General features: G+C 45.1%; 1 protein-coding gene across 1 annotated transcript; it reads right to left on the bottom strand.

Annotated features, from left to right (window-relative positions):
* Window positions 1–2,231: 2,231 nt before the first annotated feature.
* Window positions 2,232–3,608, bottom strand: LOC119319685. The gene is made up of 2 exons (XM_037594118.1): window positions 2,803–3,608; window positions 2,232–2,707 (listed from the first exon to the last, which is right to left on the bottom strand). The coding sequence occupies exons 1-2, from the start codon at window positions 3,373–3,375 to the stop codon at window positions 2,642–2,644; spliced, it is 639 nt and encodes a 212-aa protein (XP_037450015.1). The 5' UTR covers window positions 3,376–3,608; the 3' UTR covers window positions 2,232–2,641.
* Window positions 3,609–14,959: the final 11,351 nt, after the last annotated feature.

Raw genomic sequence — 14,959 nt, 5'->3', positions numbered from 1 at the left:
TTTTCCACAAACAACAGGTTTGAACTTCCCGGGCCATGACCCCATTAACACGATGATCAAATAATATGTTTGAAGCACTACGCGAAGAAAGCTATTACTTAGCTTTTCTCACATATATTTTTTGAATTTCACGATCTTGAGAACATGAACTTCAAACCACACGCTATAACATAAATGAATCAAAAACACTGATTCATCTGAAACAACATTTTTCACATTGTTCATGGGCACCTTTCCTACCAGCATTTTCTGTGCATGGGAATCTCAGACCTAGTAGATTGTACCAAAGTGGCTTTCAATAAACATCGAACCACCATTTTTATTCATTTTCAACTTCCATATAAACAAAGAAAGAATCTCTATCCATCACCATGAAATGCATGTGGAAACCTGTCAGGAAATACAAACGCATATAGTGATAATTATGCATCCGATAGCACATAAAAAATGCATCACGATGTGTTGGAACTCCAGGGGTGCTAGGCAGAACTTTTCCTCTGCTCGCTGCTCGCGCTCACTTGCCTGAGCCGGGGAGGATAACCAGGGGTGCCTACGACGACCAGGGGCTCACGAGCTTCTTTTTTATGTATGTTTTTTTCTTAATGCATTTGTTCATCAGTAAGATGCATTGTTCCCAACATCCAATGATTGAACTCTCTAAACAATTATCTTTGAACTTCCAGATTACTTTACTTCTTTAGGTGTATGTAAACTCGGGTTTACACTAACTTCCTTCCATCAAATCACGTGAAGTACATGCATGAACAGAAAAGGGGAAGGAGTTACAAGGTCCATAACACACTTTTTTGGGCATCTTTGTGGAGCCTCCGCACAATAAACTTAACAAGTTACAAATCGAAGCTACGAAATGAAATAAACGAATATGAGCCAGAGGCTGCAGTAACACGGTGCACATCAGTTTCAGTAGAACCAGGGCGATAGCATAGGGTTCATGCATGTTTCTCAAGAAAGCAGTGAGGTGCTCTGAGGGGGTGGATGGCGACTAGCAGCTTGAGTCTTCTGTACTCAATTTTGTGGTGATAACACGAACAAAAGGTGTCATGGTTGGGGACACAGTAGTGTAGCAGCAGGTAAACACACTGCACAACAACTCCATATGCCTTTTCTCTGGATTTCATATGTTTTTTGTTTTTATCTCTGAATTTCTGAAATGACCTTCTATTCTCTGCCTGCTACCTCAAAGAGCGGTGCTTGCTGCATCTACACAAAAAATGGAGCATGGCCAAAGAATTAGGGAGAAAATCATGCATGTGCTTTGCCTGTAGAAGTCTGAGGCTAGTGGAGAGAAAAAACTGCATGAGCACATACTGTTTGTTGGTATATTTGGACGTTTTATTTATTACTAGTAATGAGGAAATCCATGGAGGAAACTCTGTACGAACATCTGGGTGTCACTTTTTTGCTTTTATTATTATTCCTGAACTCTCAGGTTTATTGAATTTGAACTTCTAAAGTTAAAAGTTTTTATGGGTGAGGCTTTTGCTAACAATTATTTTGCACTAACCCTCTATCTCTTTTCACACAATTTTTTTAAATGTCTTATCTTTTTGTACCAATTTTTGTGTGTCTTATTACGATAATGGACTAAAATGACGGTAAATGAACGCCAACGTCTTTTTTTAAGCATCTAGGACTTTTATGTGAATTCGTGAGTATGTATTATATCCTTTTTGTGTATATATTGTTCGCAGTGCAGCAATAGGAGAAACAGAAGTTTCTCAAAAACTTTTGAAGTGGTAATATCACAAGGAAAAAACAAGTTTCCACCTATCACAAGGTGCTGCAAATTATACGAAATTACAGTCCGGTGCAAAATCTGTATAAAATCAACACCCTGGCCTATATCCCTTAGTACATTCTAGACATCCAGAGTTGTTATTGCTGATTTTCCAGAGAACTTTGAGTCACATTCATACTAAAATTTACAATTGTTTGGCTCCGGTGGTTGCAAAAATAACAATATGTACTCAACATACTTTGACCTTCTCAAACACAACATTTTCACCTTCGCAAAAACAAATAAAAAACAAAAAATTACATAGTTGTGCAAGCACAACAACGAAGCAATTTCTCTTCTACTATACTTCTTTTACATGAAATCTCATTCACATACGAGAAATCAATGCATCAACTTAGTTTTGTTTCTTTCAACAAACAATAAATTATGGATGAATGATGAGGGCGGGCCTGTATTTCACACATTGTCAAAGTATAGTTCAGCACTGCTTAAACCAATTGATCCATCACATATAAAAGTGGCCTCAAACAACATTTTTTCCAAAAGCTAAGCACAAAAACTACTTTTGCAGATAACTTTAGTGCAACTTCCAAGAAGTTCAAAGCCTCCCCAAGAGAGTTCAGTGTAGAGAGAGAGATACGTGGCAACTGGGAGGGGCTAAAAATTTCACTAACTATACATAGTTCGGTACTCTATCCAACATCACCCTTCCAAGCATTAACACAAACATGGTGTGGGAAACAAACACCAACCGAAGAGAGATGGAGCAGCATCAGCAGTACTCCTTCCCCCACAACCAACAATACCAAGACACATCCATCAATAGTTTTTCATTTCTTTTTGTTGCTTGGGCATAAGAGCAAACAGGTTGTGTGCAACAAATCAACGCACTTCTCTTTTCTGTACTGAGATTTCTCTGCATCTGAACCATTGCATCAACGTCTTCTCCTAAAATCAACACCCAAAACACCGAATAAGTATGCCAAACAAGGATTTGAAACTAAAAAAAGCAAAAATGAATTGAAGTTGCTAGACAAGATGACCTTCTTCGTCTGCTCTAGCCTGTGCAGCGCGGGAACTAGGGAGCAAGGGTGGGAGGCGATTGAGGTCGATGAGGCGCTGGCTCGCCAAAGCGGGATGGCTGGGGAGTCAACTGCGCCTAAGCGGCGGATAGGCAGGGTCACAGGCCCAAGAGCGAGGCCGGAGTGGAGGGGTGTCACCATGGATTTGGGAGGTGGCTCCTGGTGGCGGGGGACGCAGGCGACGGAGGAAGTTGTGGGGCAGCAACAGACGAGCAGTGCGCCCGACCGGAGGACGAAGGTGGGGCGCCGACGCCCGGCCGGAGGAGGAAGGTGGGTCCGCAGACAGGGTAGGAAGGCGGGACGACAACTACATTTTTTGGCGTTGAAGGCGCGTGCGGTCGAAAGAAGGCTCGGATCCCGTCCAAGCTCTGCCCACCGGCGGCGGCGCAGGGAATGTGGTGGCAGAGTGCAGAGGGCGACGCGCTGGGTGGGGCGGCGGGTAGGCGGGGGTTGGGAGGTGGAGGTCGTGGAGCTGGTGGACCTCTGCTGGATCTCCGCCGGCGACGGTTGTGGCGCTGAGCCGCGCGCGGCCATGGCGGGAATGCGGCAGTGGGACGCCGGAGGCGCGCAGGGAAGGGGCGCGATAGCGGGGTCTCCGGGGAGGGCGCGCAGTGACGGTGTTCTCCGGGAAGGCGCGCGGCGGCGAGGTTCTCCGGGAAGGCGCGCGGCGGCATGGGGATCCGAGGAAGGGGTTGGCGGCGAGGGATTCAGTGGTGTGGGGCAGTCAAGATCGCGTTGGGGGCAGGGGCGCCGGTTGGGTCGTGGGGTGGTGGGAGGTCAGGTGTTGTTTTTTCTAGTCGGCTCAGGAGGATCCAATCCGGCCTATATAGGGTCGACCGTGATCCAAATAGTTATTTTGATCCCACGATCAGAATAGTGTTACTATATATATATATAAGCAAAAAGTAGGTGCTATGCATTGTTTATTCAAAAAGGTGCATCGAAGCAGAATGATACAATTAATGCGATAAGCAAAAAGTAGGACTATTTGACATGTCCCCTCCAAGGGCAAGCTGAGGAATGGTATTGAAAGCAGGTATTTCGCTTGTTATCGGAGACCACCTGGGAATTCCATGATGCGACGTAGCTTTTTGCCTCCTTGGTAGTTGTATCGTGTGTCCGGAAAACATACTGCTGGACGGGGTTTCCAGAGAGTAAAGTCCTGAAAGAGAGGAAAAATAATAAGGCGGGAAGCCCCTAGTGCGGTTGAGCCGCGTCTTGGGGCGTGTCGTAGTCGTGCCCCCTCCCCACCTATGCCCATGGAATTTTCAATGCGTAATTATGTACGCGTGGCGCGGATTTTGTCGTGTGGTTGGGCTGGGGTGGGGGCCGCATTGCTATGCGAGCTCGGAACATGCCAGGTGGTCTTGTTGCCGATTACTCTGGGCGCGCTTGAAGGTGTCCGGGTCTTTAATCGCCGAACTGGTGGATTTCCTTAAGAGGCTGCTTTGTGCTTCTCCTGCGAGGGCCGCAGTGTGCTCCTCCGTGCGGAGAGAGCATTTTGTGTTTCCATTGACTATGATGACCCCCCGAGGTCCTGGCATCTTGAGCTTGAGATATGCATAGTGTGGTACCGCATTGAATCTGGCAAATGCGGTTCGCCCGAGCAGTGCATGATAGCAACTGCGAAACGTGACTATATCGAAGATTAACTCCTCGCTTCGGAAGTTATCCGGGAATCCGAAGACCACTTCCATTGTGACTGAGCCTGTGCAATGAGCCTCTACACCTGGTATGACACCTTTAAAGGTTGTTTTTGTGGGTTTGATCCTTGAGGGGTCTATGCCCATTTTGCGCATTGTGTCCTGATAAAGCAGGTTCAGGCTGCTGCCGCCATCCATAAGGACTCGAGTGAGGTGAAATCCGTCAATTATTGGGTCTAAGACTAGCGCGGCGAATCCGCCATGACGGATACTAGTGGGGTGGTCCCTGCGATCAAAGGTGGTCGGACAGGAGGACCATGGGTTGAACTTTGAGGCGACTGGCTCCGACGCATATACGTCCCTTAGTGCATGTTTCCGCTCCCTCTTGGGGATGTGGGTTGCATCTATCATGTTCACCGTCCGCACTTGTGGGGGGGACCTCTTCTGTCCTCCGGTGTTCGGCTGCCAGGGCTCCTCCTCGTCATCGCTCTGTGACCCCTTATCTTTGTTTTCGGCATTTAACTTGCTAGCCTGCTTGAATACCCAACAATCCATGTTGGTGTGATTGGTTGGCTTGTCGGGGGTGTCGTGTATTTGACACGAGTGATCGAGTATACGGTCCAAACTGGACGGGCCCGGAGTGCTTCTTTTGAACGGCTTTTTCCGCTGACCGGGTTTAGAGCCTTTGAATCCGGCATTGACTGTTGTATCCTCGGTATTGTCGCTGTTGATGCGGCGCTTGTGTTTGTTGCGACGTGACCTGCCATTGCCATCCTTGGTATCCGAAGTACCATGGTTCTTTGATATATTGTTGTTGCGAGCCAGCCAGCTGTCTTCTCCCACGCAAAAGCGGGTCATGAGTGTCGTGAGGGCTGCCATAGATTTCGGCTTTTCCTGGCCAAGGTGCCGGGTGAGCCACTCGTCGCGGATGTTGTGCTTGAAAGCTGCTAGGGCCTCTGCATCCGGACACTCGACGATTTGATTTTTCTTTGTCAGGAACCGTGTACAGAATTGTCTGGCCGATTCCTCTGGCTGCTGAATTATGTGGCTCAAGTCATCGGCATCTGGTGGTCGCACATAAGTGCCCTGGAAGTTGTCGAGGAATGCGCCTTCCAGATCTTCCCAACAGCCAATGGATTCTACTGGCAGGCTGTTGAGCCAATGCCGAGCTGGTCCTTTGAGTTTGAGTGGGAGGTATTTGATGGCGTGTAGATCGTCACCGCGGGCCATGTGGATGTGCAGGAGGAAGTCCTCGATCCATACCGCAGGATCTGTTGTGCCGTCGTATGATTCAATGTTTACGGGTTTGAAACCCTCTGGGATCTGGTGATCCATTACTTCATCTGTGAAGCATAGGGGGTGTGCGGCGCCTCTGTACTGGGCTATATCACAACGCAGCTCAAATGAGTCTTGTCCGCTGTGTTCGGCCCGACCGGATTTACTTTTACTGTATCCAGCGTGATGGGTATCGTTTCGCATAGTGGCGCGCCCTCTTGATCCGTAGATCGATCTTGCGTGTTTTGCTTTGTCCTCCAATACATCTCGCAGGTCTGGCGTATTTCCCCATGCCCTGACATTTTTATTTGAGTGGCGTCGGGGTGCGGGCTGAGCTTTTGGCTGAAGCTCCTTTCTGTCGCGGTCACAAGGTGGCCAATCAGCCGCGTCATATGCTGGAGATGTAGGTTCTGGTGCTTCCTCCTCCAATCGGGGTAGCAACCTGCACTTTGGGTAACTCTTGGAGGGGCGTTCGAGTTTATATTCCTCGGCCGCAAGGATTTCAGTCCATCTGTCAGCAAGCAAATCTTGATCAGCTTGAAGCTGTTGTTGCTTTTTGTTAAGGCTATTTGCCGTGGCTATAAGCTGGCACTTGAAGTGCTCTTGTTCGACGGGATCCTCTGGCACGACGAATTCGTCATCGTCGAGGCTTGCCTCGTATTCTGAGGGAGGCATGTAATTATCATCCTCCACCTCTCCATCCGTCGCTCTCTCGAGAGTGCTGGCTTCTCCATCCTCCTGCTCTAAATCTTGCTGGAGGGGATTGTTGTTGTCTTCGGCACTGTCCGGAGTGCTATTATCTCCGGCGCCGGTATCACCGCTTTTGCCTTGGCGGGACTTAGAGCGGCGCCGCTGACGTCGGCGCTTGGGTTGCTTCTTGGAGGGGTCATCCTCCGTTGTCCCGTCGCCATTGCCTTCTTTGGGTGTGTCCACCATATATATGCCATATGACGAGGTGGCTGTCCAGTGCCCTGTGGGTAGTGGTTCTTGTTCACCTCCTGCATCATCGTCCATGCCATCGATGTCTTCGGAGTCGAAGTCAAGCATGTCGGTCAAATCATCGACAGTGGCTACTAAGTGGGTGGTGGGTGGGCGGCGAATTTCTTCGTCATCTGCATCCCAATCCTGCCAGACATAGTTCGGCCAGGACTCTCCTGACAAGGAGAGAGACCTTAATGAGTTCGGTATGTCGCCGAAGGGCGAGTGCTGAAAGATATCCGCAGAGGTAAACTCCATGATCAGCGCCCAGTTGGATTCAATAGGCACGGGCGCAGGCGGTTCAGAGTCCGTGGCCGGGGAAGGATCCGGCAGTTTGGCATCACGACTCTCGTGAAGGGTAAGGTCGATACTTGGCTCGATCGCCGCTGAGGATACAGCCTCCGTGGCGGGGTCTATCCACCCGCCAATGGATGGCGCAATTGGCTCCGAATTGAGGGTCGGAGCGGTTGCCGATGCGATCTCCTGAACATTGTCCGATGGTAGAGCTAAATCATGCTCATCGAGACCGTGTGGCGCACTCGGCAGGGGCTCGAATCCGTCGAAGATCAAGTCTCCGCGGATGTCGGCCGTGTAGTTTAAGCTTCCAAACCTGACCTGGTGGCCAGGGGTGTAACTCTCGATCTGCTACAGATGGCCAAGCGAGTTGGCCCGCAGTGCGAAGCCGTCGAATACAAAGATCTGTTCGGGGAGAAAAGTCTCACCCTGGACTGCATCGCTATCGATGATCGGAGGAGCCATCAAGCCTAACGGTGATGACACAGAGGAACTCTCAATGAAAGCACCAATGTCGGTGTCAAAACCGGTGGATCTCGGGTAGGGGTCCCGAACTGTGCATCTAGGCGGATGGTAACAGGAGGCAGGGGACACGATGTTTTACCCAGGTTCGGGCCCTCTTGATGGAGGTAAAACCCTACGTCATGCTTGTTTATTCTTGATAGTATGAGTAGTATAAGAGTTGATCTACCACGAGATCAGAGAGGCTAAACCCTAGAAGCTAACCTATGGTATGATTGTATGTTGTCCTACGGACTAAAACCCTCCGGTTTATATAGACACCGGAGGGGGCTAGGGTTACACAAGGTCGGTTACAAAGGAGGAGATATACATATTTGTATTGCCTAGCTTGCCTTCCACGCCAAGTAGAGTCCCATCCGGACACGGGGCGAAGTCTTAAATCTTGTATCTTCATAGTCCAATAGTCCGGACAAAGGATATAGTCCAGCTGTCCGGAGACCCCCTAATCCAGGACTCCCTCACTAAGCAAGAAGACTTTAATGCTTATTTTGGTAGACAATTGAAATACAATTCAAATATGCTTGAACACTTGGGTGATTATATGGCTAATGTTAAAGGTGAACTTAAACTTATTAGTAAACATGCTTCTATGGTTACCACTCAAGTAGAACAAGTACTTAAAGCTCAAAATGATTTGCTCAATGAATTGAATAGTAAGAATAATGATAATGATGTTAGAGTGGCTACTAGAACTGGTAGAATGACTCAGGAACCTTTGTATCCTGAAGGCCACCCTAAAAGAATTGAACAAGATCTCAGAGAAATAATGTAGATGCACCTAGTCCTTCTAATAGGAAGAAAAAGAAAAATGATAGGACTTTGCATGCTTCTAGTAAACCTATTAGTGAAACACCTGACAATCCAAATGATATTTCTATCTCTGATGCTGAAACACAATCTGGTAATGAACCTGAAACTAGTGATAATGTTAATAATAATGTTCATGATGATGCTCAACCTAGTAATGATAATGATATAGAAATTGAACCTGCTGTTGATCTTGATAACCCACAATCAAAGAATCAACATTATGATAAGAAAGACTTTGTTGCTAGGAAATATGGTAAAGAAAGAGAACCATGGGTTCAGAAACCCATGCCTTTTCCTCCCAAACCATCCAAGAAAAAGGATGATGAGGATTTTAAGGGCTTTGCTAAAATGATTAGACCTGTCTTTTTGCGTATGCGATTAACTGATATGCTCAAAATGAATCCTTATGCTAAGTACATGAAAGATATCGTTACTAATAAAAGAAAGATACCGGAAGCTGAAATTTCCACCATGCTTGCTAATTATACTTTTGAGGGTGGAATACCAAAGAAACTTGGAGATCCAGCAGTACCAATTATACCATGCTCTATTAAAACAAATTATGTTAAAACTGCTTTATGTGATCTTGGAGCCGGTGTTAGTGTTATGCCTCTCTCTTTATATCGTAGACTTGATTTGAATAAGTTGACACCTACTGAAATATCTTTGCAAATGGCTGATAAATCAACTGCTATACCTGTCGGTATTTGTGAGGATGTGCCTGTTGTAGTTGCAAACGTTACTATTTTAACGGACTTTGTTATTCTTGATATTCCCGAGGACGATAGTATGTCTATTATTCTTGAAAGACCCTTTTTGAATACTGCAGGGGCTGTTATTGATTGCACTAAAGGCAATGTCACTTTTCATGTTAATGGTAATGAGCATACGGTACACTTTCCGAGGAAACAACCTCAAGTTCATAGTATCAACTCTATTGGAAAATGTCCATCGATTATATTTGGAGGTTTTGAATTTCCTCTTCCTACTATCAAGAAGAAATATGATATTCTTATTATTGGGGATGTGCATATCCCCGTTGAGGTAACATAGTGTTATTCGAAATTTCTCTGGTTCCATGTTATTCGGAATGAGTTCGTTAACAAGACTTGATCAACCTTGTTAGGGGATTCTTTTGATGAGCATGAGATGGATGAAACTAGAAGGCACAACCTTTTGTACCCCACTTTTACTTTCTGTTATTTATATTAAATAAAATAAAAGTAAGTATTTTTTTGTCTATTATCTGATTATCCGTGCAATATGAAAATACCCCGAAAATAAAAGTTCTACAAATGCCCTGAAATTTAATATGATTTTTTCTAGAATATTTGAGAATATTTGGCACTGAGAACACAGCAGGGGGTCATCCACCTGGCCACGAGGGTGGAGGGCGCGCCCTACCCCCCTGGGTGCGCCTCCTACCTCGTGGGCCCATGGTGGCCCTCCTCCACTCATTCTTTCACCCACACACTCCTTCTTCCTCCCACAAACATGAATATCCAACTCAAGCACGAGTTCTAGCTCATTTTGCTGCCATTTTCGATCTCCTTGCTCAAAGCACCTCTCACAAAACTGCTTGGGGAAATTGTTCCTTGGTATGTGACTCCTTCATTGGTCCAATTAGTTTTTGTTCTAGTGCTTTATTCATTGCAAATGTGTGCTTCCTAGGTGACCATGTTCTTGAGCTTGCATGTTAAATTTATATGGTTCCAAGTAGTTTTGATGCATGATATAGGCTCTAGGCACTTGTAGGAGTAGTTGCTATCAATATTATTGAGTTTGGTTTACTTTTATTTTGAAGTTACAAAAAAATTCAGAATTTTTCAGAGGAAGAAATATGCTTCGGAAAATGTTCCAAGGTGGTTCTTCAAGGAAGCAAGGACCCAGGCTTGCAATGCGTGATGCCGATGAAGAGCCACCAAGAGACGCTCCAGTGCATCCTTGTGAATGGCCTTCTGAGGACTTTATGGATCGAGCGGGAATTAAAGAAGAATTTAACACATATTTGCATAACGTTGATCTTGTGAGCTTCGAGGAAGAGAAGTGCAGCCAGTATCACCAGCTCACAAGTTCCTTTGTGAGGAGGTTTGAATTTTCATCTTCACATAATTCTCCAACTGTCCTGTTTGATCTTTATGAAAATTCTTACACTATGGACTTAGAGGATTTTACCACTGCTTGCAAACTTCCACAATGGGGTAGTATCAGGGATCCTCGCAAATCTGAATTTAGAGATTTTCTTGCTAGTATAACCGTGGGAGAATCTAGAGATATAACACTGAAGGAAATATGCCCTAGAGGCAATAATAAAGTTATTATTTATTTCCGTATATCATGATAAATGCTTATTATTCATGCTAGAATTGTATTAACCGGAAACATAATACATGTGTGAATACATAGACAAACAGAGTGTCACTAGTATGTCTCTACCTGACTAGCTCGTTGATCAAAGATGGTTATATTTCCTAACCATAGACATGAGTTGTCATTTGATTAACGGGATCACATCATTAGGAGAATGATGTGATTGACTTGACCCATTCTGTTAGCTTAGCACTTGATCATTTAGTTTATTGCTATTGCTTTCTTCATAACTTATACATGTTCCTATGACTATGAGATTATGCAACTCCCGTTTACCGGAGGAACACTTTGTGTGTTACCAAACATCACAAGTAACTAGGTGATTATAAAGGTGCTCTACAGGTGTCTCCAAAGGTACTTGTTGGGTTGGCGTATTTCGAGATTAGGATTTGTCACTCCGATTGTCAGAGAGGTATCTCTGGGCCCTCTCGGTAATGCACATCACTTAAGCCTTGCAAGCATTGCAACTAATAAGTTAGTTGCGGGATGATGTATTATGGAATGAGTAAAGAGACTTGCTGGTAACGAGATTAAACTAGGTATTGAGATACCGACGATCGAATCTCGGGCAAGTAACATACCGATGACAAAGGGAACAACGTATGTTGTTATGCGGTCTGACCGATAAAGATCTTTGTAGAATATGTAGGAGCCAATATGAGCATCTAGGTTCCGCTATTGGTTATTGACCGGAGACGTGTCTCCGTCATGTCTACATAGTTCTCGAACCCGTAGGGTCCGCACGCTTAAAGTTCGGTGACGATCGTAATTAGGTTTTTTGTGTTTTGATGTACCGAAGGTTGTTCGGAGTCCCGGATGTGATCACGGACATGACGAGGAGCATAAAGATTGATATATTGGAAGCCTATATTTGGATATCGGAAACGTTCCGGGTGAAATCGGGATTTTACCAGAGTACCGGGGGGTTACCGGAACCCCCCCCCCCCCGGGGGGGGGGGGGGTTATTGGGCCTACATGGGCCATAAGGGAGAAGAGGAGGGACGGCCAGGGCAGGCCGTGCGCCCCCTCCCCCTAGTCCGAATAGGACAAGGAAGGGGGGCGGCGCCCCCCTTTCCTCTTTCTCCCTTCCTCCTTCCTTTTTCCAACAAGGCAAGAGGGGGAGTCCTACTCCCGGTGGGAGTAGGATTCCTCCAGGCGCACCCCTAGGGCCGGCCACACCTACCCCTCTCCCTCCTTTATATACGGAGGCAACGGAGCACCCCATGAGACACAAGTTGATCTTCGTGATCGTTCCTTAGTCGTGTGCGGTGCCCCCTTCCACCATATTCCACCTCGGTCATATCGTAGCGGTGCTTAGGCGAAGCCCTGCGTTGGTAGAACATCATCATTGTCATCACGCCGTCGTGCTGACGAAACTCTCCCTCAATGTTTTGCTGGATCGGAGCTCGAGGGACGTCACCGAGTTGAACGTGTGCAGAACTCGGAGGTGCCATACGTTCGGTACATGGATCGGTCGGATCGGGAAGACGTACGACTACTTCCTCTACGTTGTGTCAACGCTTCCGTTGCCGGTCTATGAGGGTACGTAGACAACACTCCCCCCTCTCGTTGCTATGCATCACCATGATCTTGCGTGTGCGTAGGAATTTTTTTGAAATTACTACGTTCCCCAACAAACACAAGCTACCATAGGGATCATTCACTTTCCTGCTATACATTATTTTGCTCTCTTCATAGGTAGATGCATTAATGGTAAAGATGAAGCATGTCATATGTGTGTTCCTGACCTCAGTATTCTTAGGAGTGCTGTGTTAGGAGACAAATCTTATAATTTGGGAGCCATTGTTGCACGTAGGTTGCATCTTAATAGATTTAATGGAGATTTCTTTGGTGGAATTTATGCAACCCGCATAGCTAATTTTCTTGGTGTAGCCATACGCGAAGATTACATTGAATTACCTCCTGCTTACCTAGACTTTAATGCTATGGTTCACCACAAGTTTGTTGAGAGGAATGAATCACCTCTCCAGTATCGACTAATCTTTGACAGAAGGCGTGATGTTCGTATTACTCTCCCTGCTCCTGCCTTCTCTGATCATCAGGCAAAAGGAAGATATGTTATTACCAGAGAGGAGGCAGATGAGTATGAGAGGAGGGCTGAGGCCGCTCATTGCCATGCTGCAGCTCAAGAGGCGATAACCGCTGCATCGCAGTACGACCCCAACTACTATTATGGATATCCGCCAGGCCAGCCATGGCCATAGACCAACTTAGGCCAAAAGCCTAAGCTTGGGGGAGTACGTATTTCCCACTGACATTACATTTATGTTCACACACTCATTGCTAGATGTCGGTGCTCATACTTTTTCATTGTATCATCCATGCTAGTTTACTTTCCTTTTTATGCTTTCTTCTTGTGTGTTTAATAAACCTTAAGAAAAACAAAAAAATTAGTTGTAGCTTTTAATTAGTTTACTTTTCATGCTTGTAGTAGTAATTAAAAAGAAAACCCAAAAAGATTTCATGTTCTTCTTTTGCTTGTTGGGAGCTTTCTCGTGTAAATAGTTTTATTTCTTTTCTTTTCTTTGGGGGTCGATAGGAGAAGATCATGATTAAATTGTTGAAGTGGCTCTTATATACATTATTGTTGATCTGATAAAAGAGCCCATATTGCCTTGTCTTCCCCTGTTTATTGAATGCTTGCAGATTCAAGCTTAGTCCAATGCACGCGCACTATTATTATTATTCACATCGTTCGATTGTGCAAGTGAAAGGAATTATGATGATATATGATGGATTGACTAAGATGAGAAAAGCTGGTATGAACTCGACCTCTTTTGTTTTTGTAAATATGATTAGTTCATCATTCCTGATTCAGCCTATTATGAATAAACATGTTTGCAATGACAACTAGAGATCATAGTTCTTGTGCCATGCTTGATTAGCTATGAGTTATAATGGTTTACCTTGTGTGCCAACATGCTATTGAAATGGTTATGATGTGGTATGATAGGGCGGTATCCTCCTCTGAATGATTTAAGTGACTTGACTTGGCGCATGTTCACGCATGTAGTTGAAACAAAATCAACATAGCCTTCACAATATTTATGTTCATGGTGGATTATATCCTACTCATGCTTGCATTCGGTGTTGATTAATTTTAATGCATGTTCATGACTGTTGTCGCTCTCTAGCTGGTCGCTTCCCAGTCTTTTGCTAGCCTTCACATGTACTAAGCAGGAATACTGCTTGTGCATCCAACTCCATAAACCCCAAAGTTATTCCATATGATTCCACTATTCCTACCTATATACGGTATCTACCTGCCGTTCCAAGTAAATTTGTATGTGCCAAACTCTAAACCTTCAAATAAATATTCTGTTTTGTATGCTCAAATAGTTCATGTATCGACTAGGGTTGTCCGTATCTTCCATGTTAGGCGGGTTATTCTCAAGAGGAGTGGACTCCGCTCCTCACTCACGAGAAAGTGGCTGGTCACCGGGATGCCCAGTCCCATGCTTTATGCAAACTAAATCAAAATAATTGCAAACAAAACTCCCCCTGGGACTCCTGTTAGTTGGAGGCACTCGTTGTTTCGAGAAAGCCATGGATTGATGCTTGTTGGTGGAAGGGGGAGTATAAACTTTACCATTCTGTTTGAGAACCACGTATAATGTGTGTAGCATGGAAGATATCGCCATCTCTTGGTTGTTATGCTGACAATGAAAGTATACCGCTCAAAATATTATTCATCTCTATTTCAAAACCGAGCTCTGGCACCTCTACAAATCCCTGCTTCCCTCTGCGAAGGGCCTATCTATTTACTTTTATGCTGAGTCATCATCCTCTTATTAAAAAGCACCAGTTGGAGAGCACCGCTGTCATTTGCATTCATTATTGTTAGTTTACATTGGGTATGACTTGACTGGATCTCTTTTACCATGAATTACAATGTCTAGTCAGTCCTTGATCTTTAAAGGTGCTCTGCATTTATGTTTTGCGGTCTCAGAAAGGTCTAGCAAGATACCATCTTGTTATATCATATTATGATTGTTTTGAGAAAGTGTTGTCATCCGAGATTTATTATTATTGCTCGCTAGTTGATTATGCCATTGATATGAGTAAACTTGAGACCTAAGCGTTATTGCGATGTGGTTAGTTATAATCTTTGCTGAAAACTTGAATGCTGGGTTTACATATTTACAACAACAAGAGCAAACAGAGTTTGTAAAAGTTTTTCTTTATCACTTTCAGTTTGTCAACTG

The sequence above is a fragment of the Triticum dicoccoides genome, chromosome 1A, assembly GCF_002162155.2.
Source record: "Triticum dicoccoides isolate Atlit2015 ecotype Zavitan chromosome 1A, WEW_v2.0, whole genome shotgun sequence".
Lineage (NCBI taxonomy): Eukaryota > Viridiplantae > Streptophyta > Magnoliopsida > Poales > Poaceae > Triticum > Triticum dicoccoides.
This window is presented reverse-complemented; position numbering and strand designations above follow the sequence as displayed.

Excerpts from the sequence above, each read along its gene's own strand:
- LOC119319685 (XM_037594118.1), bottom strand. The coding sequence starts at position 3,375 with ATGGCCGCGCGCGGCTCAGCGCCACAACCGTCGCCGGCGGAGATCCAG. Across the intron at positions 2,708-2,802 it reads GGCTAGAGCAGACGAAGAAG|GAGAAGACGTTGATGCAATG; the intron begins GTCATCTTGTCT and ends TGTTGATTTTAG.